Source organism: Grampus griseus (assembly GCF_964374135.1).
Source record: "Grampus griseus genome assembly, chromosome: 21".
NCBI classification, from domain to species: domain Eukaryota; kingdom Metazoa; phylum Chordata; class Mammalia; order Artiodactyla; family Delphinidae; genus Grampus; species Grampus griseus.
In genome coordinates this window covers 30,469,635-30,497,134 of record NC_139015.1, presented here as the reverse complement: position 1 = coordinate 30,497,134, position 27,500 = coordinate 30,469,635, and the positions used below count along the sequence as shown (strand labels likewise).

Genomic DNA, 27,500 nt, shown 5'->3' with positions numbered 1-27,500 from the left:
CATATGCAATATTTCTTACAAAAAAAATTGAGTATTGAGGGAAAATTCAGTTCTTCCTGGGATCACACTATAATCCCTTTCGTCTGTATTATGAGACAGATCTGAAAAGAGACTACATGGAATAGAAGGTTCTTAATAAACAAGCAAGGAATATAGGACTATTATGTAAGAGAAGAGTCTAACTTTGAGCACTTATGATGTCAACTTATCCACTTCATATAAAATATGTTAATTATAAAATTATTAAATGTTTAAACATTTTATTCTAATAGTCATATTAAAATGCAGAAATGGTTTTGCTATATTCCTGGTAATTGCTTTCAAATCACTGGTGTTTTCTCTCCTAGACAGGCGCTATATTGAGAATGTTTACTATTCCACACCTACGAGATGGCCATTTTTCTTACTCATTCCTTTTTTCATTATTCTCTGTGTACTGATTGCTACACTGGTAAAAGTTTATTTCCAAAATGAAAATTGGAGAACTGAGGACTATACAAGCGATGAGTATATTAATTTCATATTTAAGATTCATTACTTTTGTAATTAGTTGGCCTACATAGTAACTTATCAATAAATAACATTATGGTGCTATAACTAGTAATAATTCCGATTATATATTTATCTTTATATGGAAATTTAATATGTAATATATTAATGATCAATATAATGAATAATAAATTTCTTTAATCTTAAAATAACTTGGACTGTGTTAAGGGTAAATTTAAGTAGAAATGATTTCTAGTTAGTGTTTATCTACCTCCTTTTACTATTTGATCTTAATTATTAAATATGTATTAAATATTATTACTTTACTTTTTAATATTTATATATTTCAAAGAATTTTGCATACACTATTTTATTAAAACATAGCATGGAAATTTAGGAGAGTAGTTAAGCTTTAAGGCACTTAAATAAATTGAGAGGCAGGCAGAGTTGGAAAAGGTTAGAAATTAATATATAATAGTAAAACTGAAAAATCTAGATATAGCCATGGCTAATCTACAGAAAAAACTTTTTTAAATTAAATAACCTTATAAATATCTGAAAATATGCTTCAAGAATAAAATAAATATTAAAATTGGTTTATTTCCTTTCATGGAAATTGCTATAAAATAATTTCTGCCTTTGAGTTTTACATCTATGACCTCCATCTTAATTAAAATGAAATGAATTTTATTCAAATATTTAAAGAATTTTATTGAAGTATTTGAAGTTGATAAGATAATACTAATTAAAAGAGAATATATTTCACAGAAATATTTTGAAAAGTTTATGTAAAATTGCTGAAGTAATATGTAACACATAAAATAGTCACATAATTCAGATAATATATAAACATATTAAAGGAATTTTCTTATATTAGATGACTTTATTGTGGAAAAACTGGGCAGAATATGAATGGTAAAAAAAAGTGTAAAACTATTTAGCTAATAATGTCATGGATATAAATATGATCTGAGCTCATTTCCAGATAAACTTATATTACTTTGCTTTTTCCCATATTAGTCTTTCTTACCAGTTAAGAGGTGCTCTCAGTGGTAAGATATTCTTAAGTAGTGACTGCTCCCAGATCTCAGATAGGGATTCAAAACTATTTCAATACTGATAAATGGTACAGAGTTTTGTAGAACCATCTTTGAGGAAAATACAATTTTAAATGATTATTTTTATTTTTAAATACATAGGCAAGTGGAAAGTGAGAGTGAGACCAAAGACTAGCCTGGAAAACAAAGAATCCATGGTATCACAGTAAGTATCAACTATTTTAGGATGAGAGGAAGAAACAGACAAACAGAAAATTCAATGTATTAGATAGATAGAAATAATATAAATGTATATTAAGTGAAGATGGTAATATAGCTGCATATAATAAAAATCAAATTGAGGCTATATCATAGACATGGTAAATCTGTCACCTAAAATATGTCTTAGAGTGCTATCTTTTCTCTTTTTTTCTAATAATGCTTAATTCTTTAGCATTTGTGTATTCAAAATGTTGGTTACAAATAAATTATTGATACATGATAGAACTCTACTTCAAAATAAGTGTACCCTCATGCCATTTGTTGAATTAATCATCATTTTTAACTTGATTGATCATACAGGTGACTTTTCCCCCTTTATTTATTCTACCAGAGTAATTATCTCTGATGGACAGGAAAAATGGAAAAGAAAACGTACATGCCTTGCCTAATTACCTGGGATTCAAAACCTGTGCATTATGTCTTCATCTGTCAAGAAAAGATAAAAGTTTTCATATATAACATAATACCACAAATAATTTATTTGCAAGGAATGCATGTTTATGAGTTTTTGTATTACATATTTCTTATTTTTAAAGTTACCTCATATTAATTCTGTTAGTAAGCATTAACTCTGTTAATGAGTAGGCATGAGGTAAGGAAAGTGTATAATACATGCAATACCATGATTAAAGGCCACTGTTATATTTTAAGCCGCAATGGTGTGTGGTTGTGTTATAGTCTCATGGCCCATAACCAATCAAAAGACAACAATAAAAATTAAAAAAAAAAGATTTGGAAAAAAATTTCAACCATACGCTGCTTATAAAAGACAATTTCAGGGCTTCCCTGGAGGTGCAGTGGTTGAGAGTCCGCCTGCCGATGCAGGGGACACGGGTTCGTGCCCCAGTCCGGGAAGATCCCACGTGCCGCGGAGCGGCTGGGCCCGTGAGCCATGGCCACTGAGCCTGCGTGTCCGGAGCCTGTGCTCCGCAACGGGAGAGGCCACAACAGTGAGAGGCCCACATACCACACACACACAAAAAAGACAATTTCAGTTATATAAAGGTTCAAAGTAAAAGACAGATATACCATGGAACTTTAAACTAAAGAAAGCTTGGTAGACTTTAACACAAAAAGCATTAGTAGATATAAAGAAGAACATATCATAGTGCAAAAGGTAAATCTAAGAAGAAGCTACAATAATATAAATGTGTGAGTCAGGGTTCTCCAGAGAAACAGAAGCAATAGGAGTTATATAGATAGATGGGGGGTGGGAGGGATGAGGAAATTTATTAAAGGAGTTGGCTCACATGGTTCTGGAGGCAAAGAAGTCCCAAGATCTGCCATCTGCAAGCTGGAGAGCCGGGAAACGACTGGTAGCGTCATTCAGTGTGAGTCTGAAGGCCTGAGAAATGCAGGGCCAATGATGTAAGTCCCAATCTGAGTCCAAAACCCTGAGGACCAGGAGTGCCAGTGGGTGTCCCAGGATAGGAGAAAGCAAATTGACCTTCCTCTACATTTTTGTTCTGCTCAAGCCCTCAAAAGATTGAATGATGCCCACTCCAATTGGTAAGGGTAGTCTCTCCTTCACTCAGTCTAATGATTCAAATACTAATCTCTTCCCAAGACACACAGACACACCCAGAAATCATGTTTTATCAGACATTTGGACATCCCTAAGTTGACACATGAAATTAACCATGACAAGTCTCCCCCTTGTCAACTTCGCACCCATATGCATCTCCTTAAGCCATACTTAATCTCCAAATAAAGGTCATAACTCTGCCTAAAGTGATATAACTGTCCTGCATACAACCAAAGGTGCCCTAATTCCTTTCCAGAAGAGGAGATAAAGCCCCTGCGTGATGTTTACTCTCCTCCTGATATTTTATAACTTAAATACTACGATGTAAAATTTAAAATATTTATACAAAGTCGATACATGATAAAGGAATGAGAGGAAAGAAAGCAAAGATATTTGCTCAATATGTTTATATACAGACAAATGTATTCATAACAAAATAAGGAGAATATAATTGTGAAAATACAGTCTGCATTTCTGTAACTAGTCACATGGTTGTAGCTGGTATTTATAACTACCTTCTTCTATTCTCCACTCTGCATTCCCTTTGACTTCATCAAGCACCTGAGCTGCTTTGCTGACCCAAACCTTCATTTCTGAAAGGTCTGCACCATTAGTAATCCTTTCTGGATGGAGTTGTAGTTCTTCACTGACCTTAATTACAGAGCATGGTAATATGAGGACACATTCCATAGGATTGCCTGTATTTCATACATACTCTTCCTTACCTCTGTTGTTGAGTAGTCCAGTTCCCTTTGGTAGTCAAGATCACTAACCACAGCCAATACCTTACCTCCCTTGTTTTCCTATTGATTCAGAGGTATGAGGAACCGAAGTAACCATGCAGCAGTCTTAATTCCAATTAAAGATATCACTGTTGTGTTCCCTGGCGAAAGCATTCTTCCCTCTGGGACTAAGACCTCTAGGCCAACAGAACTTAAAGTTGGGAAACAGGAAGCAAAAATTTTGCTAGTGGGTCACTTGGGGTAATAGTGAGTGGTGCCACTCCTCTTTCCACCCTTCAATTCCTGGACCCATGAATCCTGGTTACTGGAGAAACAGCATCATATATTGGACAGTCTTCTGGAGAACCTTGCCCCAGCCCTGAAAAACACTGCCACCTAGCCAGCACTGTAATAGAGTGCTCAAAAGGCCATGCCACCATTCTATCAAGCCAGCAGCTTCAGGATGGTGGGGAACGAGTGAATTCCATGAGCCCAGGGCCACTGCTGCAATTCTTTTGCTGTGAATTTAGTTGCTTGATCAGAAGCAATGCTGCATAGAATACTGTGACGGTGGGTAAGTCATTCTGTCAATCAATGGATGGCAGTTTTGGCAGAAGCATTACATATAGGGAAGGTAAACCTGAACCCAGAGTGTCTATTCCAATAAGGAAAAAATACTGTCCCTTCCTTGATGGTAATCAGCCCACCACCAGGTAGGTGGCTGACCATCCTGAGAATGGTGCTGTATCCTGGGCTCCGTGTTGGCCTCTGCTGCTGGAAGATTAGGCACTCAGCAGTGGTGCTGCCAGGTTGCTAAGCCCATCCTGCCACCACGATCACTTTATTCACTAGCCCATTTGACGATAAAGGCATGGCTAGGAAATAGGCTGACTAGTATCCACAAAATGGGTCATCGTTTCCACCTGATTATTAAAATTGTCCTCTGTTGAGATCACCCTTAGTGAACATTCACATGGGACACAAACGTCTTCATGTTTCTTGCCCATTCAGAGAGGTCTAGCCACATACTTCCTCCCCAAATAATTTTGTCATCAGTTTTCCATTTATGTTCCTTCCAAGTCCCTGATCACCCAGCCAAACCACTGGCTACAGCCCAGAATTGGTATATAATCACACGTCTGGCTATTTCTCCTCCCAAGCAAATTGCACAACCAGGTACACTGCCTGAAGTTCTGCCCTTTTAATAGGATTTCCTTTCACCACTATCCTTCAAGGATGTCCAAGAGAGGGGCTGTAGTGCTACTGCTCTCCACTTCCAAGTGATGCCTGAACACCAGGCAGAATCATCTGTCAACTGATTATAGGGAACTCCTTATGAGCCCATAAATGCAAGCTGAGAGAAGGCACTGTGGTGGTAGTTGGGACTATAGGCATTTATTCCACTTCTTCTTGTAACTTACCTGTGCCTCAGGGCCTGCTTGGGCCTGATCACAGTTACCATTTCCATTTGATGATGGAATGTTTCTGTGCAGCCCGATTTTATGACTTGGTGGTCAGAAAACATAGTTTATGATCAACAGCTGAGGCCGCAGTATAATTTGGTGGCTTATGGTCAAGTGTTCAGTCTCTACTAAGGCTCTACCAGTAGCTGACCAAAAGTTGTTTTTGAAAAGGAAAATAGTTCTCTTTAGATTATGTCAGGGCCTTTCTCTATAGTCCTAATGGCCTGCACCACGATACACATATGGGGCCTGCCAAAGGCTCCAAACAGCACCCCTATCTGCCACTTCCCACTTCAAGTACCATTGGATCTGCTGGCTTATGTGGCCCAAGTGGAAGAGCAGCTTGCACTGCAGCCTGGACCTGTTGCAGAGCCTTCTCCTGCTCTGGGCCCCATACAAAACTAGCAGCTTTATGGGTCACTTGGCAAATGGGTTGAAGAAACACACTCAAATGCGGAATATGCTGTCTCCAAAATTCAAAGAAGCCCATTAGGCATTGCACCTCTTTCTTGGCTATAGGACTGTCCAGAATCAAAAATTTACCTTTCACCTTAGAAAAGAGTATCTCAACAAGCCCCACACCACTGATCTCCTAGAAATTTCACTAGAAATCGAGATAGATGGCCCCAAAATTTTAGTCAGATTTATTTCCCACCTTCTGACAGCAAATGTCTTAATGATAAGTCTAGAGTAGTTGCTACTTCTCACTCACTAGGTCCAATCAGCATCATGTTATCAATGTAATGGACCAGTATGATATCTTGTGAAAGGGAAAGGTGATGAAGATCTATATCATGACATAGGGCTAGAGAGTTGATAGACCCCGGTAGGCAGGACAGTGAAGGTGTATTGCTGACTTTGCCTGCTGACAAAAATTGCTGCATACCAGGGACCAGAGGACGTGCTAATCTGCTCAAGCAATGAAACCACAACTGGTATGGCAGATGCAATTGGAGTCAGCCCCTGGTTAAGCTTAATGTAATCCATGCTTATTCTCCAAAATCCATCTGTCTTCTTTGCAGGCTAAATAGGAGAGTTGAATGAGTATGTGGTGGGAACCACCACCTGTACATCTTTCAAGTCCTTGATGGTGACAGTAACCTCTGAATCTCTTTCTCTAAATTAAATCAGAGGAGGTTGGACATTTACAATTTGCTCATCATGGCTATTTTTGGTCTATGTTTTGGCCAACCAACCGAACTGTTAGAGCACTTTTAACTCCTAAGCTGCAGCATTAAATGCAGAATCTCTTCTTAGTGAGCCTATGTCAATACATTTGCCTTGATGCAAGTTTATGTTCCTTCCACTGTTATCCCACACCCTTAATATCCCTTCCCACAGAGCTTCTCTCGATGTCTGCTTATATAAATCAGAGAACTCAATTAGTTCTTTTGGAGTATAGTTCACCTCACCTTCAGGAATCTGCTTAGACTGAGTCTAGTTATAGGTCTAGAAGCAAAGATGGATGGTGGGGGTCAGTCCTGAGGAGAATCAGCAGTGTCTTGAGTCCAAGACCATTTCCTCAAGGTTAATTCCCTCAAATTGAGGTGGAAAGGCTGAAACCACTGTGGGTGGAGACAGCACAGTGGGTGAGAAGGTCAATTCCACTGGAGCTGGGGAGAATACTTTGGCTGAGGCTGGGAGGCCTCTTCCACAATGAGGACTCATCAGGATTTAGGGGCTCAGTGTCCCTGGCTTCAACAGCATATTCCAACACATCTCCATCCCACCTTATAGGGTCTCATTCTTTCCCAATGAATGCCCTCACTTTGACAACAGACACCCTGTGAGGCCAGGAGGTCAACTTGCATTATAAATCAGCCAGGACTAAGTTCTCCATTTAATTTTCAGCAATTTCAGCCCTGGGGCTATAGGAGATAAGTCCTTTCTTCAGGGCACACCTGGAAGCCTTTAGGTCATTTACGCAACACTAGACCTGGGAATTCAGGTCTCTGAACTTATCTTTTCCTTTCCCTATGTTGTCCAGCAACATTAGGAGAAATCAACCAATGTCATTATATTCCTTCATTTTCCAAAAATGTTCAAAAATATCATATAGAGTCACGTGGCTCCTTTCTTCCAATAAGTGGTTGATTAGAAGTATCCAAAGCAGATATTTTGCATATCTCTGTAAACAGCAACTTTTTTCTTTTAGTCTTTATTGAATTTCTTACAATATTGCTTCTGTTTTGGATTTTTGGCCACGAGGCATGTGGGATCTTAGCTCCCTGACCAGGGACTGAATGCACACCCCTTCATTGGAAGACAAAGTCTTAACCACTGGACCACCAGGGAAGTTCCTGAGTCAACAGCATCTTAAAACTTAATCAGATTACAAAGCCAGTTCCAGGAATCCCAAAACCAATTCAGAAAACTCATCCTTTAAGTCCCCAAATCTGTATCAGTCAGGGTTCTCCAGAGAAACAGAACAGATTATATATATATAGAGAGAGGGGGGGGAGAGAGAGAGAGAGAGAGAGAGAGAGAGAGAGAGAGAGAGAGAGAGAGAGAGAGAGAGAGAGAGACATGAGATTATAGAAATTGGCTCATGTGGTTATGGAGGCCAAGAAATCCCATGATCTGCCATCTACAAACTGGAGAACCAGGAAAGCTGATGATGAATTCCGCCCAAGTCTGAAAGTCTAGAATGGGAATGGGGGTAGTGACAGTATAAGTCCCAGTCTGAAAAGCAGGAGTGCCAATGTCTGAAAGCAGGAGAAAATAGAAGTCTCAAATCAAGCACAGAGCAAATTCACTCTTCCTCTGTCCTTTTATTCTATTCAGGAGCTCAATGGATTAGATGCTGCCCACCAGCATCTTTGAGAGTGGTCTTTACTCAGTCTTCTGACTCAGATGCTAACCTCTTCCAGAGACTCCCTCACAGAAACGTTCAGAAATAATGTTTTAATCAGCTATCTGGGCATCCCTTAGCCCAGTTAAGGTGACACATAAAATTAAAAGTCACAAAAATTATAATATTTTATAAATCTTAGTATAACTTCAGTACACAAAAGGAAATTATTATCAGAAAAAAATTAGAAAAATCAACAAATATGTGAGGGATTTGAAAAATATGATGAAAACACATGACCTACCTCATATAGAGAACAGTATACCCAACCTCTGCAAAATACACATTTTAAATATGTATAAAAGTTTTAATGATATATACCACATGCTTAGGTATAAAATAACTCTTAACCAATTTCTCATGACTGAAATATTTCAGATTATGTTCTCTAACGAAAGTTAATTTAAGACAAATATATTATAAATATATAAAAATCCCCAAATATTTGATGTAATACTTTTCTAATTAATCCATGGATCAAAGAGGAAAATTCAATGAAAATTAAAATATTCTTTGGTACATACTATAAAAATACTAAAGTAAAATCCATGACATAGGTAGGTCTTGCTTAGCGGGAATCTAAGCCATCTGAAAACTGCTGACACAAATAATCAATAATGAATCTATAATAAGGAATAGAGGGGGAAAGGGGTGGGGTGGGAGGAATTGGGAGACTGGGACTGACACACATACATTGATACTATGTATAAAATAGACAACTGATGGGAACATACTGTATAGTACAGGGAATTCTACCTAATGCACTGTGGTAATCTAAATGGGAGGGAAGTCCAAAAGGGAGGGGATATCTGTATGTGTATGGCTGATTCATTTTGTTGTGCGGTGGAGGCTAACACAACATTGTAAAGCAACCATACTCCAGTAAAAATTAATAATTTAAAAAAAAGGAATCTGAATACACTAAAGTGGGTACACAGCTTTCAAAGAGGAGAAGCAGTAACAAGAGAAACACTGGATTCAACTCCTAGCTGAGTAAATGCCACTGGGACAAGTCACAGGCTAGCTGAAGTTTAGAAGCTCTGCAAGGAAGGAGGAAGGTTAAGACTTCCGGGGGTGGGGAGGAGATTCAGGTCAACCTAAAGAGCAGAAAGGAAAAGGGATGCTCTCTACCCTGGGGTCATGAGGCACAACTGGCAGGCCCTCAGGGCTTTATGGGGTGAGGGTCTTTGGCTGCTTTTACCTGATTCAGAGCCTTTTCTGGATTCAAGTTAGAGTAGATAGGTTGGAAGTTGGAACTGAAAATACAGAGAAAACACCAGACATAATTCAGGTGATTCAGGGGCAGATGATTTATTATTTCATAATTTAACCCTCAGCAGTGACAACAGAGGCGAGCGAGAAATATGTTTTTTCCTTCTTGGTTTAGGCCAGTTTCTGGTGATTTATTTGGTACCATCCTCTCTTCAGGCCAAGATTGTTAGAGACTGTTACTGTGAGGGAAAACAAGACAAAGCACACCACAAAATACCAGTTATTTATTATTTTTTTTGGAGCCCACATATTTCTAACACAAGAATTTATTTAAAAGGCATGGAAAACTGAAGAGAAAGGATGAAGAAAATAAAAATTGATTCCAGAAAAAAAAATCATCTGTTACCTTCAACTGCAAATATTCTTAGTCTTCTACTAGAGTGGCTTCCTAAAATATCCTAAGTGTTTATCTATTTTTGGTAACTAGGTCAATAAAGCAAAGTGCCTTTAAATTTCCATTCTAAGTATATAAACGGATTTTAGTTTAGAATAAAAACGAAAAATTGTGATGTTTCTAAGTACAATCACATTTTATAAAAGATAAAACACCAACATATACACCATATATACATCTATATATATTGAAATATTTTAAAATGATCATCCTAGGTGCTAAGATTAATGATGATAATTTTTTTATTCTTTTGAATATTTTTAAATGAACGTTTATTACTTGTACTGCTATAATAAGAAACAGAATGATTCACCTACTCACAAGCACGTGCAATTTATTGAATAAATCAAGAGAGGAGAGTCAAGGCAAGATTTGGGTATCCCAAGCTCTCCGGACTAAAAAGAATCTTATTGTCATTAAAATCGAAAATAATCCATCAGAATTATGAATGATGAAAACAGTTAAGCATAAAATAGAGTCAAATGTTTGTTGTAAACCTCAGCACAAAACTGAAAATGATAAAGTGTTTTTGGAACCAAGAAAATAATGTTTAAAAAACAGGAATTTATTAACATTAGGCTAGGTCTAAACTCCCAACTTACATAACAAAAAAAATCAGTGGAGCGAGAGAGATGGGAAAAGGTAAACGTACACTAAGCATCCCTCATACTAAAGGAAGTCTCAAAAATGCCTCTAATCCCTTACTTTTATATTACATATTTTTCTTTCTATTACATACTCATTTAAGAAACAGCTTATTACTAAGTGACACAGTGGAAAATAAAGAAAATTCAGTACAATAGTGAAAAAGTAAAATTTAAGATAAACTAGAAAGCACATCACTCAAATGTACAAATGACTAAAAATAACTTATGAAGGTTACAACCTGACACAAATGGATTGGTGGTCATCATTACAATCAGGTAATTTGGCAGTAGATATCAAAAAGCAAGAGTGTAAATATTATATTTATGCTTTGATCAAGCTCTCTTCTAGGGATTTACCCTGAGGCTATAATTTATATAGCCTTTAGTTTATTATTTAGACTATTATAATTTATATAATAATATAAGGATGTTTATTACAGGGTGTTCATAATACAGAAAAACTGGAAGTAGTTTACATATTCATAATAATGGATTTTTTAAATGTTATTTTTCTTTTTTTTTTTTTTGCGCGGTACGCGGGCCTCTCACTGTTGTGGCCTCTCCCGTTGCGGAGCACAGGCTCTGGACGCGCAGGTTCAGCGGCCATGGCTCATGAGCCCATCCGCTCCGTGGCATGTGGGATCTTCCCAGACCAGGGCACGAACCCGTGTCCCCTGCATCGGCAGGTGGACTCTCAACCACTGCGCCACCAGGGAAGCCCTATGTTTATTCTTTAGAAAAAATTTTTAAGAATATATACATCTATATTGTTAATGGAACTTTTCTTTGGGTATTGTGATTATGAGAAATTTATCTTTAATTCATATACCTATCAAGGTATTTTAGATATTTTAATAAATACTTGATAATCATTAAAAATCAGAAAGATGCTTTCTGAAAATAAAAAGATCTAAATTTTAACTAATTGTTAGTTCTAAAGTTTACCTGGTTATCCCTACTTTCCTTTCATATGAATTTCAGAATCTTTTTCTCAATTTTTCCTACCCTTTTATATAAAAAATAGTGAATTTATGTTAAATACACAGAAGCTTACCTATATACAGATTATTGATATTTGAAAAGAAAAGAATAAGATTTAAAGTTAAAAGTATAAAAACAGAAGTAAAGACAAGCAGATTCAAATTAAATGGAAAAGGAAAAAAATATTTTAGGTAATTAGACTCAAAATTTATGGAAAATCTCCTTTGCAAAATTCTAGGAAATAAAAGTTTAGTTATAATATAAAGTAAATATAAAATGTAAGCATGATAGTTTTAAAAATGAAAATTGTAAACAACTGAAACCTGGTAACTTTAGAAGATGCTAAACTGCTGAACTGTAATAAAAGTATTAAAGTGATAAAATATATGCTCCTGCCTGCAGTGTGTGAGAGTCCTTGTTGCTTGATATTCTAACCAACACTTGAGGTTGCCTGTTCTTTTAATTTTAGCCACTCTTATACGTGTGTAGGGGACACTCGTTTTTATTTTAATTTGTCTCTTTCTGATGATTAGTGATGTTGAGCAATTTTTCATGTTTTGAGCTCCTTTGATATCATCTTTTGTGAAGCGTCTTTTCAAATATTTTGCCTATTAGGCTTTCCCGTGTTTTGTTACTGGTTTACAGGGATTCTGTATATATTCTGAGTATGAGTTCTTTATTGGAAATATGTATTACAGACATCTTCTCCCACATTGTGGCTTCCCTTTTCCCTTTCATAAGGGTGTCTTTTGTGAAGCAAAACTTCCTCAAGGTTTAAAAATTTTATTCTACTGTGCTTAAGAACACTTAAATGAGATCTACTCTCTTAACAAAAATTTAAGCATACATTTTTAACAATAGGGACAACGTTGTACAGCAGATCTCTAGATTTTGCACAATTGAGACTTCATTCTCATTGATTAGCAACATCCCACTTTACTGTCATCCCAGCCTGAAGCAACAACCATTCTACTCTCAGTTCTACGAGCTTCACTATTTGAGATAGCTTAAGTGGAATCATGCAGTTATTTGTCCTTCTGTGACTGGCTTATTTCACTCAGCATAATGTCCTCAAGGTTCATCTATGTTGTCATAAATGCAGGATTTCCTTCTTTTTAATGGCTGAACGACATTCCATTATATGTATATACCACATTTTCTTTATCCATTCATCCAATGATGGACATTTAGCTTGTATTCACATCTTGGCTATTGTAAGTGGTGCTGCAATGAACACGAAAATGCTAATACTGCTTTGAGATCCTGATTTCAATTCTTCCGGAAAAATATCCAGAAGTAGGATTGCTGGGTCATACAGTAGTTCTATTTTTAATTTTTTGAGGAATCTCCAACAGTTTTGCACAGTGGCCACAATATCTTGCATTCCCATCAACATTGTACAATGATTCCAATTTCTCCACATCCTTGCCAACACTTGTTGACTTTTGTGGGTTTTTTTTTTTATAATAGCCATTCTAACAGGTGATACCTCATATGGTTTTGATTTGAATTTCCCTGATGATTAGTGATCTGAGCTATCTTTTCCTATATCTGTTGGCCCTAAGTATGGTATTTTGGGAGAAGCATCTATTCAAGTCTTTAGCCCATTTTAAAATCAGGTTTTATTTTCTTTTTTGTATCAATGGTAGGAGTACCTTATGTGTTTTGGTTATTAACCCTTTTTCTGATACATGGTTTAAAAATATTTTATCCCATTCCATAGGTTGCTCTTTCACTCTATTAAATGTTTCCCTTGCTGTGCGGAAGCCTTTTCAGTTTGATGGAGCCCCACTTGTCTATTTTTTGCTTTTGTTGCCTGTACTTTTGATATCAACCCAAAAATTCATTGTGAAGACCAATGATATGAAGTTTTCCCCCTATGTTTTCTTCTAGGAGTTTTACACTTTGGGGTCACTTTTAATCCACTTTGAGTTGATTTTTGTGTATGATGTAAGGGTTCAATTTCATTCTTTTGCATGTGGCTATCCAGTTTTCCCACCAACATGTCCCACTGCATATTCTTAGTACCCTTTCAAAGGTCATTTGACCATCTATGTGGGGATTGAATCCTGGGCTCTCTATTCTGTTCCATTGGTCTTTATCTGTCTTTATAACAGTACCATACTGTTTTGATTACAGTAGATTTGCAATATATTTTAAAATCAGGATGTATGATGCGTCCAGCTTTGTTCTTTCTCAAAATGTTTTGGCTATTGAGGGTCCTTTGTGGTTCCACATAAATTTTAGAATTTTTTTAATATCTCTGTGAAAAATGCCACTGGAATTTTGAGAGGGGTTTCATTGAATTTGTAGATACCTTTGAGTGGTATGGATATTTTAACGATATTAATTGTTTCAGCCCATGAACACAGGATGTCTTTCCATTTCTTTCACTGCTTTCTTGTAGTTATCAGTACACAAGTCTTTCACATTCTTAGTTAAGTTTATTTGTAAGTATTTTATTTTTTGATCCAATTATCTATGGGATTGTTTTCTGAACTTCATTTTAAGATAGCTTATTTTTAGTATATAGAAATGTAACTGATTATTGTATAATGATCTTGGAGCCAGCAGCTTTATTAATCTTGTTTATTAGTTCTAATAATTTTTTGTGGAATCTTTAGGGTTTTTTATGTGTAAGAACATGACATCTGAAAACAAAAACAACTTCACTTCTTCCTTTCTGATGTAGATGTCTTTTGTCACCTAATTGCTCTGGCTAATACTTCCAGTACTAGGTTGAATACATATGGTGCCAGTGGGCATTCTTACCTTGTCCCTGATGTTAGAGGAAATGCTTCAACGTTTTCAGTTTGACTATGATATTAGCTGTTAGCTTCTCATATATGGCCTTTATCATGCTGTAAATTTCTTCTATTCTTAATTTGTGGAAAGAATATATCATAAGAACATTTTGAATTTTGTCAAACGTTTTTTCTGTATCTATTGAGACGATCTTGTCATTTTCATTCGTCATTTTGTTAATGTGGTGGGTGTATCACATTGACTGATTTTCATATGTCGAACCATCCTTGCACTCCCATGATGTCACTTTCTCGTGGTGCATGATCCTTTTCATGTGCTGTTGAATTTGCTTTGCTAGTAGTTTGTTGAGAATTTTTGCATCTATATTCATCACAGATATTAGCTTGTAGTTTCCTTTTTCTGTAGTGTCCTTATCAATTTTGGTATCAGAGTAATGCTGGCCTCATAAAATGAGTGTTACCTCCTTTTCTACTTTTTGGAAGAATTTTAGAAATATTGGCTTTAATCCATCTTTAAATGTTTGGCAGAATTCACCAGTAAAGCCAATCTGTCCTGGGCTTTTCTTTGTTGGGAGGGTTTTAGTTACTGGTTCAATCTCCTTAACTAGTTTTTAATCTGCTCACTTTCTATTTCTTCATGATTTAATCTTGGCAGGTTGTATGTTTCCAGGAATGTATTCATTTCTTTTTGGTTCTTCAGTTTCTTAGCATACAAATATTCACAGTAATCTTTCATGAACTATAAACTATAAAAAGATTATTTGTATAGTATCATTTGTAATGTCTCCCCTCTTATTTCTGGTTTTATTTATATTAGTCTTCTCTCTTTTTGTGTTAGATGGTCTAGCTAAAGGTTTCTTTCTTTTTTCAAAAAACATGCTTACTTTTGTTGATGTTTAAAATTGCTTTTTTCTTCTTCATTTTGTTCATATCTCCTCTGACCTTTACTATTTCCTTCCTTTCACTTACTTTGGGCTTAGTTTGTTCTTTTCTTCATTCCTTGATGTGTAAAGTTCGGTTGTTATTTGGGATCTTAAGACAGTAAAATGAATGAAAACTCCAAGGCTCTATCTTATTAGCAATAATTTTTTTCTGAGATAATATTATAACTATAAGCACATCTGACATTTTTATAATATCAGTCCTCTTATTATGTGGCAGTAAAATGTCATCAACATATAAGTGCTGCTTACCAAACCTCAAAAAAAAAAAAAAGAATCCTAAAACTTATGTGGTCATAAATGTTAGTGTGGGTGCACAAAAATCACTCCTTTGGTGTAGGTCAGGGAGGAGAGGTTGAGACATAATGAAATCAAGTTTTATTGTTTAGCATTATAAAATCACCTACAATGGGAACCACAAAGAATATTATTAACAAATGTTTTGGTTTCAAGCTAACAATTTTTAAGTGCTCCTTCAATAATGATCAAAAGGTATGATGCCAAATGGTTAATCAATCACTTGTTCTACACTCACCTTACACTGAGTGACAACTTGCTGTTACTGCTGCTTTCTTCCGACACAGACCTATAACATCGATAAAGTTTATTTTAAATAAGTGGGGGAATTTAAAAATGTTGAACAATTAAGTGACTATTTGAACAAAAAATGTTCTTCAAAGAAACAGAGTGATTCACTACATAAAATGTCTCCTTCCAGCAAAATAAAATAAAACTGGTACCATCTCAATATTAGAACAAATGCCATCAGCCACCTTGCTTTGTTGACAAAATCCTCACATCCTCATTTCACATTTACTCAATTTTACAGATAGGCCCCCTGATTCTATGATATCACTAACTCCTCAGGCCAAATTAAACCAAAACCATAAAGTAGCAGTCAAAAATTTCAGTTAATTTTTCCATATATTTCTACAGATTTCTTTCATCCTCTCGTAACATACTCAGATCTTCTCTTCATATCACTTCTTGGAAGGTAAAACTAGAGGTAAATACCTCTCTGGAAGAATACAGTAAATTATGACTAAGGGGCTCAATAATGATGTTTAAATAGTTGTGTAACTGTTTACAGATAATATGGTGATTTCATTTATTAATTTGGTGTACCCAAAAGTTTATGATACATTGGAAAGCTATTATCTCACATTTTGTAGAGTTATAGAGAATAATTTTAAGAACATAAAGATTAAATCCCTTGCTCAAGATATCATAGTTAGCAAGATATGTAAGATTTAGGAGTTGAAACCAGGTTTTCTGAGGCTAAATATAATTTTCTCCCCACTCCATGATGCTTCCTCCTGTCTCCTAACCTGATTAGTATGAATTACACATGTAATTTCTAGCTGAGAAATGACTGGACAAATCAGCAATAATTAGGAAAATAAATATTATGCAGGCAGGTTCATAGGTATTATATCTAGTTGAGTGGGGTGTTCTGATAAAGTTATTTACCACTGGTCTGAGGATCTATATCTTAAAATTTTATTTATTTATTTACTTTTTAAATGCAGTGTTATTTATTCTCATGAAGCTTATGGACAATTTGACTATTTAGACAGAATCAGTGGATTAAGAGGACGAATAAACCTCCACAATACCCTTGGCACCCATATCTCCTCTTCAAGTGATACTGGTGGTAAAATGAATGGTTTTAGTAATGAGTAAAACCAGAGAAAACATGAAAACACCAAGCTAGTTTGAAATGTATCCCTGGGCCATACTCATATTGTTTTACCTACAGTTTTAGCTTATTCCTGATGAAACCTGACTACTTTTTGCTTGACTTATTTAATTTAATAAGAATTAAAATATATATACCTCTCACTTTCAGGTTCTCCTCTGTAGCATAGCTCCCTTATTTTACTCTGGTTTATTATAATAGCAATAATAATGATGAACACAGGTAGAGAAGTGTAGAAAATCAGTTGAAATCTGTGTTTTGGATGACTGAGAGATCTCTGCAGCAATAACTTTTTACCTAGAATGGAAAGCATCCATTTCAAATTATGTCAGAGATTTTATTAACCAAATCAAAAGGTGGAGGGGTATCATTACCAACAATATTCCCCAAAACTAAAAATTTCATTCACATAGACTGTGAATATAATAAAATCTGAAAACCTAAACTAATATATAAAATGGGCTGTTACTAGCGCTTTACTGATGTTTTTGAGTTTTCAAACTTCCACCCAATGGTGATTTCCTTGATTGAAGGTAGTAATGTTCTTTCATGGACCACATATTTAATACTTGCAAGTATTTCTTCAATTCTGTTCTGATACAGAGTTTCCGAGGCTCAAACATGTATATCACAAAGAGTATTGGATTGTACCTGTATGTGAGAATTAAATCTGGGGTATCTGGCATTTAATTTCTCTTACATTACTACAATTTTTTTCCTAAAAATTAAAAATCAGTAGTCTCTAAACTTAAGTTCGTTAATCAAATATGCAGCAATAGGAAATTGTTAAAATGGCTCTAGAATTATTTTATAGAATGCATGGCTAAGCTTGGCTTTGACCCACTTCTGACTGACTAGTGCTAATATCTACATTTTCCTCATCTGTTCTTGTAGATTCTCAGCTGACATCTGCATTCACCTTTCCGGATTCATAACGTATCGAGTTCTGCTTTCTCCACAATTCGTTGGTATGCTTCCTTTTATTTGATATGAACTGTGACTCTATCACTTCGCCGCACTGGAGGAGCTGACGGTCAGAAGAGCAACTCCCCAGCTACAGTGTGGATGACCGCTGAGGCTCAAAATACTTCTCCTACTACTGTCCGAGCACTTCTCCCTTTTCCCCCATGTGTTTGTTTTAAGCAAGTTCAAGGTAGGAGCAACATTTTCTTTTTCAGTCAGCTTTGTGCATGCGCTTGGGGCTCCCAGTATCTTCGAGACAAAGATTACGTGATATTTGTAATTAGAAAACAAGTGAATCAGATGAAGAGATCAGCCTCTCTGGCCATATACTGCAGATTGATTCTCAGCTATGTGTATAGTCTTCCGGGTAATCAGTGATACCACATGGGTTATTTGAAAATGAATGTAATATATGCCCAGGTGGCCTTGGAAGTCTAAGTAGGAAAAACTGGTCTCACTTCTTTCGCTTATACTGTCTAGTTTTAACAAGCACTACTTATTTATACCAGCCAACAAAGAATATTTTCTACTAACTCTCCTCTCAGTTTGGTGACCTTCATTAAGTTAATTACTCGGAATCTCCATTTCCCATTGGTTAAACTAGTCCCCAATAATCTGCCTCAAGGCTTCTACCTCCTTCTAAAGATGCCTCAGGGAATCATCCAGTCATTTAACTATTGTTCATGGTTTTTCACCTCCTTCCTTTTATGACCCCAAAGTGTCTTAGCCTTTATGACTCAAGCGTTTAACTGTCATATCAAACTCCCCAAAACATAGATCTTACCCATACCAAACTTCATGGGTAAATATCAGGTATAGAAATAAAAGATTTTTCCCTGGAGGAGCCAGCATGCATCAGCGGCAGCTCCCAAAGCTTCCCTATCCTCCACCCTGTGCCACATTCAGACTGATTACAGAAAACACAGATGGAGAGCTTTGTGTAAAGTAGACACAAGATTGCTCATAAATAGTCATTTCACTTTTGCACTGTTAGTTACACAGTTTACATGATTACCAAGTTTCTCCAGCCAGCTATTCCACCATAAGTCCAGGTTTACTTAGAATAATCTATATATACGGATAAGTATATCCTGCCAAAAACATTTTATAGAGAGGGACTCCTGTTATCTTTCTCTAGCAAACACTGTTCATATATGTAACAGTTAATTTTATGCATCCGTTTGACAGGGCCACGATGACCTCAGATATTTGGTCAAATATTATTCTGGGTGTTTCTATGGGGTGTTTTCAAATGAGATTAACATTCAAATCAGTAGACTGAGTAAAGCAGTAGCTTTCTTTAACGTGGGTGGGCCTCATCCTGGAGGCCTTAATAAAACAAAAACACTGACCCTCCAGTGGATATGGGAAGATCCTTCCTGCCTGAGGTACCCAAACTGAGACATCAGCTTTCCTGACCTTCAGGCCTGCTGCCCTTCACACAAAAATTGCACCATTGGCTCTCCTGGAGCTGCAGTTTACTGACTCACTCTGCACATCTTGGGATTTGTCAGCCTCCGTAATCACATGAGCCAATCAGTTCCTTCTAAAACATCTCTCTCTCTCTCTCCATACTATTGATCCTGTTTCTCTGGAGAATTTTGATTTTGGTACCAAGAAGCAGGGTGTTGTTATAATAAATACCTAAATATGTGGAAATGGCTTTGGGACTCGTAATGGGTAGTGGCTAGAGGAATTTTGAGGCACATTTTAGAAAACTCCTAGATTAATCTGAAGAGACTGTTGGTAGAAACATGGACGGTGAAAGCAACTCTGGTGAGGGCTCAGGGAGAAAAGAGGAGAGCAGAAGAGAAAGCCTACATCTTCTTAGAGAGTAAAAAGATAATCATGAACAGAATGGTGGTAGAAATATTTACATGAAAGTTGTTTCTGGTGAGATTTTAGACAGAAAAGGAAAATGATTAAGAAAAGGCAACTCCTGCTGTAAAGTGGCCAAAAACTTGGCTAAATTGTAACCTCGTGTTTTATGGAAGATAGAACTTGTGAGCCATGAAACTGGATAATAGCTGAGAAGATTTCTAAGTGAAATGTTGAAGATGTAGTCTGGGTACTCCTGACTGCTTATAGTAATATGTGAGAGAAGGAGATAAATTGAAGAAGTAAGCGTTACACAGGGAGGTACCAGAACTTAAAGATTTGGAGAATTCTCAGTCTATCCATATTGCAAAAAATGGGAAAACATGTTTTAGAGAGAACATACCAAAAGTGTGGATGGAAAAATCATCTGATAAAGAGACTGTGCATGTGAACCACCTCAGGAATAAGGATGAGATTACACCAGCAGAAACACTGCTGGGCCAAGCTCCCCCGCCCAGTGGTTGAGAGGGGCAGGGCCACTCCAAAGAGCAGTATGGATGGGGCCTCTATCCACAGCTGAAGGAGTAGGGTAGCCTCTACTGCAGGCTCTGGGGTTATGCTGCTACCCCAATGGGCCTGGAGGGCAGAAAATCAAACCTAAGAGGATTATCTTCCAACCTTAAAATCGAATTGAATTTGCCTTGCTAGGTTTTATTTGTATTTACTGGGATCTGTCACCCCTTTCTTCTTTCCAATTTCTCCCTTTAGGAACAAGAATGTCTATCCTATGCCTGTCTCACCTTTGTTTTTTGGAAGCACATAACTTGTCTGATTTCACACGTTCATAAATGGCGAAGAATTTTCCCTCAAGATGAATCATACCTCAAGTCTCACCCATTCCTGATGTAGATGATATTTAGAAGAGACGTTGTATTTGGAATTTATACTGAAACGGGTTAAGACTTTTGGAGCTACTGAGATGGGGTGGACACATTCTGCATAAAAGGAGGACATGAATTTGGGGAGCCATACGATGGAATGTTATGGACTGAATAGTGTTCCCCCAAATTCATATGCTGATTTGAATCCCTAAACCCCAGTGTGATGGTATTTGGAGATGAGGCCTTTGGGAGGTAATTAGGGTTGAGATCATAAGGGTGGGGTCCTAATCTGATGGAACTGATGTTCTTATAAGAGGAGGAGGAGACACCAGAGAGCTTTCTCCCTCCACACACACAGAGGACTCAGCAAGAAGGCAGCCATATGCAAGCCAGGAAGAGAGCTCTCACCAGAAACCGAATTTGCCAGCACCTCGATCATGGGTTCCCAGCCTCCACAGCTATGAGAGAATAAATTTCTATTGTTTAAGACACCCAGTCTGTAGCATTTTGTTATGGCAACCAAGCAGACTAATAGTGTATTTTCATGAAAGAATGGATGAGGTCATTTATTCCCTAGGCCATCCATTGAAGGGAGAACTAGCTGTGGAACACCAAACAAGTGATTACCAGTGGACAGTGGGAAGGGGGGAGGGGAAAGGGATTAAAAGGTATAAACTTCTATGTAGAAAATAAGCTACAAGGTTATATTTGTGCAGCACAGGGAACAGAGCCAATATCCTAATAACATTAAATGGACTATAATCTATAAAAACTTTGAATCACTATGCTGTAAACGTGAAACTAATACATTGTAAATTGACTGTACTTCAAAAAAAACACTTTCCTTCCTAGCGATATTCATTACCTAATAGTCTAGAGAACTTCAGACTAGAAGACAAGATGGTTTAGTATTAGAAAATCTTCAAAGGCAATATAAGACAATATAATCAGTTCAATAGATGCCTTACACATATCTAATAAAGCCCAAAATACATTCCTGATTTTAAATAAAATTGGGAGAGAGAAATATTTTCTCAACAAGATAAACATTGAATCAAAAGGAGCAGCCTTTTCATGAGACAATATTAGAAGTATTCCTAAGAAGTAATGATAGCCTCTTTCATGATGATTTCCTGTTATTCTGAATGGATTACCCAATACAATTATGAAATGAGAGAGAGATAAGGTGAAATTAACTGAAGAAGAGGAAAGAAAGGAAAATTATTATTAAAAAGGTGTGGCAAAATTATTAACTTCAGTTCATATCATTTAAAAAATATCAACCCCCTAAAAAAATCAACTAAAAGCCTTTTGAAAATGATGATAGTCCATTGATAAAACGTACACACAAAAAATCAGGTTTCCTATAATAAAAAGTAGCAATTTAAAATACAACAGATCGGGCTTCCCTGGTGGCGCAGTGGTTGAGAGTCCGTCTGCCAATGCAGGGGACACGGGTTCGTGCCCCGGTCCGGGAAGATCCCATATGCCACGGAGTGGCTGGGCCCGTGATCCATGTGCTCCGCAACGGGAGAGGCCCACGTACTGAAAAAAAAAAAAAAAAAAAAAAAAAAAAAAAAGATAATAAAATACAACAGATCTTCCGATAACAACATTCAACAAAATGATGATATTCTTAAAAATTAAACTGGCAATTTTTGATCCATAGATCCTGATATACCCATAGAGAGATCAAAACCACAATGAGTTATCACTTTACACTCATTAGGTTGGTTACTATAAAAAGAAAAGTTGGTGAGGATATGGAGAAATTAGAAAACTCATTGATGAGAATGTAAAATGATTCAGCCTCTATGAAAAAGAGTTTGGTGGTTCCTCAGAAAGTTAAATATAGGATTACTATATTATCCAGCAATTCTACATTTAGGTATATACTCAAAGTATTGAAAGCATGGACTCAAACAGATATTTGTACACCCACATTCACAGCATCATTATCCACAATAGTCAAAATGCGGAAGTAAGCCAGGTATCCATCAACAGATCAATGGATAAACCAAATGTGATATATACATGCAACCGAATATTATATGGTCTTAAAATCGAATGAAATTTTGACATGCTACAACATGGGTGAACTTTGAAGACATTATGTTAAATGAAACAAACCATAAATAAAAGGACAAATAATGTATAATTCCACTTCTATAAGGTATGTGAAAGTGGTCAAATTCATAGAAACAGAAAGTAGAATGGTGGCCTCCAGGGGTTGAGGAAGAGAGGAATGGGGGATTATCGTTTAATGAATATAGAGTTCCAGTTCTGCAAGATGAAAGAGTTCTGGAGATGGATGGTGGGTTTACAACAGTGTACACCAATATATTTAATGTCACTGATTCATACATTTAATAATGGTTAAAATGGTAAATTTTATGTTATGCATGTTTAACAATTAAACATATACATATAAAAATGTATGTGTGTTAGAAAAGGTCAAAAATATCACTAGAAGTGATTGTCAAGGGTAATGAAAGAAAAATATGCAGAATAATTATAAATTTCCTACAACCATAAGATAATTGGGAAGCCTCATGAAATTAAAGAAATGCGAGTGGAAATTTTTTTACTGTTGGCTTGTCATAGATTTAAAAGGTTGATAATAACACCTGAAAAATCAATAATAATATATAATATTAGTAGTGGTTAACTTCTGGGGTTAAGATTATATAAAAATTATTAAAAGAAAAATTATAATATAAGATTAAATAAACTTGATGTATAAATTTTATATACCAAGTAGACAAGTTAACAAAAATATATGAGGATTTAGATTCTAGAATATGCAAACAAGTAAGTCATACACACAACCACATATATATTTAATTATATTTAATTATGTACATATGTTATATCTTTGTATGTAATGCTGTAAAAACAGATTACACATTCTTTGAAAATATCCATGAAATATTAACAAAAGACAATAAGATACTGGTTACAAATAAGGCCAGGATAAATTCCATAATTTGAGGTTTTTCCAGGCCATATACTGTTAACATAAGTCAGTGATATTCAAAATAAATAAAAGGAGGATATAAAGCAAACTTGGATTCCTTGGGATCACCTTGCCTCTCAAACTCTTTATGCCCCCAAATGCATTCAGCATCACAAGGGCGTCTCCCACATGGAGTCCAGGCCCATCAGCAGCCCAGGGTTTCCTTGACTGGGTACAGGGCCCCAAGGAGATAATTTGGGCACAGAACAGGCAGTCAGCTGGCATACCAGCCCAGGGCTTTCGGGGTAGACCTACAGGCCCCAGAATAGAGGGGATGAATACAGCCTACGGCAGCTGACTAAAAGAAACTAGTTGTATTGGAAGGTTTCCTCTGAGCCCAGGCTCAGGTGCAACCACAGTACTGCCATTTGGACCTAAAGTGGCCTAGGGTAACTAACCATGACTGTTGGCCTGGCACTGTTCCAAGTGTTGTCAGGAAAGCCTTATATACCGGGGCATCCATTAACAGGATGGGAAATTTTCTGATTTTTAGAAACTGGCTTGGAAGTTTGGAAGCACAAAACAAAATTCATACAGAAGCTTAAAAAAAAATACCCAGGAACTAAAAGCAACATTGTTTTGGTGTCAAGTGAATATAGCATAGATTATCTGCAGTTGCTGTTGCTGTTTTTAACTCTGACTACTGATGTTCACTCTGAGTGATGTGACTTAAGTGTGCAACCTAAGGGTATTGAAATCATTAATGTGAACAGTACATCTTTGACTTAGTCTGTGGATTAACTGTTGTGCTTTGTGTCAAGATAGCACTAATTTTTCATATTGTCAATATTGTGATCTTTTCTAAGAGCTCAGATAATAAAAATCAGAATGACGACAATACTAACACCAGCATGACCCAGACATCACTGAACAACAAGGCTAAATGACTGTTCCTAGTGACAGATGGAAGAACGTATACAACTAGATTAGATATGTAAGTAACCAAAACATAGCATATTGTACAACATGCCAAAAATAATTTGGACCTAGAAATAAACCATGCATATATGGTCAATTAACATATAACAAAGGAGCCAAAAATATACAATCTAGAAAGGATAGTCTCTTCAATAAATTGTGTTGGGAAAACTGAACAGCTACATGTAAAAGAGTGAAACTGGACCACTATCTTACACAACACATAAAAATTAACTCAAAATGGATTAAAGAGTTGAATGTAAGACCTGAAACCATAAAACTCCTAGAAGAAAATATAGGCAGTAAACTCCTTGACTTTAATCTTGGTGATGATTTTTTGAATCTGACACCAAAAGCAAAGGCAACTAAAGCAAAAATCAACAAGTAGCAAAACATCAAATGTAAAAGCTATTTCACAGCAAAGGAAACTAGCAACAAAATGAAAAGACAACCTAGTGAATGGGAAAATATATTTGCAAATCATACATCTGATAAGGGGTTAATATCCAAAATATACAAAGATGTCATACAACTTAAGAGCAAAACAAAAAAAAATCCAATTAAAAAGTGGGCAGATGATTTGAATAGACATTTTTCCAAAGAAGACATCCAAATAGCCAACAGGTATATGATAAGATGCTCAACGTCACAAATCATTGGGAAAATTCAAATCAAAACCACAATGAGATATTACCTCACACCTGTCAGAATGGCTATTCTCAAAAAGATAAGAAATACCAAGTGTTGGTGAGGATGTAGAGAAAAGGAAACCCTCATGCAGTGTTGGTTGGAATGTAAATTGGGTTAGCCACTATGGAATACAGCATGCATGTTCCTCAAAAAATTTAAGAATATAACTACCATATGATCCAGCAATTCGACTTCTGGGTATATACCCAAAGGAAATGAAAACACTAACTTAAAAAGATACGTATACCTCCATGGTCATTGCAGCAGTATTTACAGCAGCCAAGATATGGAAACAATCATCCATCATCCTGACCAAAAATGTGATATATGTATATATATATAAAATGAAATATTATTCAGCCATAAAAAGAATAAAATCTTGGCATTTACAAGAACATGGATGAGCCTCAAGGCTCATATATTTCATTATGCTAAATGAAATAAGTCAGACAGAGAAAAACAAATACCATATGATCTTACTTACATGTAGAATCTAAAAAACAAAACAAAACAAAAAACAAGCTCATAGATACAGAGAACAGATTGGTGGTTGCCACACATTGGGGTGGGGGATGAGCAAATTGGCTGAAGGGGGTCAAAAGGTACAAACTTCCACTTACAAAATAAATACATCATGAGGATTTAATGTACATCATGGTGACTGTAGTAAATAATACAGTATTTTACAGTTTGTTTCTTATAGTTGATTTCTAATCTCATAGCACTGTGGTCAAAAAAGATGCTTGATATGATTTAAATTTTCTTAAATTTACTGAGGCTTACTTTGTGGCCCAAGATGTGATCTATCCTGGGAATACTCCATGTGCACATGAAAACAGTGTGTATTCTGCTGTTTTCAGATAGAATGATATATAGATATCAATTAAGTCCATAGGATCTAATGTATCATTTAAGGCCTGTATTTCCTTATTGATTTTCTGTCTGGATGATCTGTTCATTGGTGTAAGTGGGGTGTTAATGTCCCCCACTATTATTGTGTTACTATCAATTTCTCCTCTTATATCTGTTAACATTTGTCTTATATATTGAGATGTTCCTGTGTTGGGTGCATATATATTTACAATTGTTATGTCTTCTTAGATTTATCCCTTGATCATTGTGTACTGTCCTTCTTTGTCTCTTATAACAGTCTTTATTATAAAGTCTATTTTGTCTGATATGAGTATTGCCACTCCAGCTTTTTTTTGATTTCCATTTTCATGGAATAACTTTTTCCATCTCCTCACTTCCATCTGTATGTGTCTTTAGATCTGAAGTGGGTCTCTTGTAGACTGCATATATATAGGTCTTGTTTTTCTATCCAATCAGCCAGTCTCTGTCTTTTGGTTGGAGGATTTAATCCATTTACATTTAAGGTAATTATCAATATATATGTTTTTATTGCCATTTTCTTAATTGTTTTGGGGTTTTTTGGTCTTTTTCTTCCCTTCCTCTTTTGTTCTCTTCTCTTGTGATTTGATAACTAACTTTACTGTTGTGTTTGGATCCCTTATTCTTTTTGTGCATGTATCTACTGCAGATCTTCAGTTTAGGGTTGCCATGAGGTTTTGATATAGCAGTGTATATATAAACAAGATTGTTCTAAGTTGCCAGTCTTTTAATTTCAAATGCATTCCCAATATCCTGCATTTGTACTATCTTCTCACAATTGCCGGTTTTGATATATTTGTGTGCAGATTATTTCCTACCTTTACTATATATTTGCCTTTACTGGTGAGCTTTTCCATTCATATATTTCTTGTTTCTTGTTGTGGCCTTTTCTTTTCCACCTAGAAAATTCCTTTAGCATTTATTGCAAAGCTCGTCTGGTAGTGCTGAATTCTCTTAGCTTTGGCTTGTCTGTAAAGCTTTTGATTTCTCTGTCAAATCTGAATGAGAGCCCTGCTGGGTGGAGTATTCTTGGTTGCAGGTTCTTCCCTTTCACTTTAAATATATCATGCCACTCCTTTCTGGCCTGTAGAGTTTCTGCTGAAAAATCAGCTGATAACCTTATGCAAATTCCCTTGCATTTTATTTGTTGCTTTTCCCTTGTTGCTTTTTATATTTCCTCTGTCTTTTATTTTTATCAATTTGACTACTATGTGTCTCAGTATGTTTCTCCTTGGGTTCATCCTGCCTGAGAGTC

At 36.1% G+C, this 27,500-nt stretch overlaps 2 protein-coding genes across 2 annotated transcripts in view; one reads left to right on the top strand and one right to left on the bottom strand.

Moving 5' to 3' along the window:
* The window catches only part of ADAM2 (ADAM metallopeptidase domain 2), a gene marked incomplete at both ends in the record, with an annotated part of 73,289 nt that extends 71,567 nt beyond the window's left edge, over nucleotides 1-1,722 (top strand). The window contains 2 exon segments of the mRNA XM_082680371.1: nucleotides 348-507; nucleotides 1,689-1,722. Of these exon segments, the coding sequence (XP_082536497.1) occupies nucleotides 348-507; nucleotides 1,689-1,722 (194 nt within the window).
* Nucleotides 1,723-4,136: 2,414 nt separating this feature from the next.
* Nucleotides 4,137-27,500, bottom strand: part of LOC309838896 (disintegrin and metalloproteinase domain-containing protein 5-like) — a gene marked incomplete at both ends in the record, with an annotated part of 144,038 nt that continues 120,674 nt past the window's right edge. The window contains 4 exons of the mRNA XM_082680312.1: nucleotides 4,137-4,250; nucleotides 9,571-9,625; nucleotides 15,905-15,955; nucleotides 17,206-17,365. Coding sequence (XP_082536438.1) covers nucleotides 4,137-4,250; nucleotides 9,571-9,625; nucleotides 15,905-15,955; nucleotides 17,206-17,365 — 380 coding nt within the window. The remainder of the gene's footprint in view (nucleotides 4,251-9,570; nucleotides 9,626-15,904; nucleotides 15,956-17,205; nucleotides 17,366-27,500) is intronic.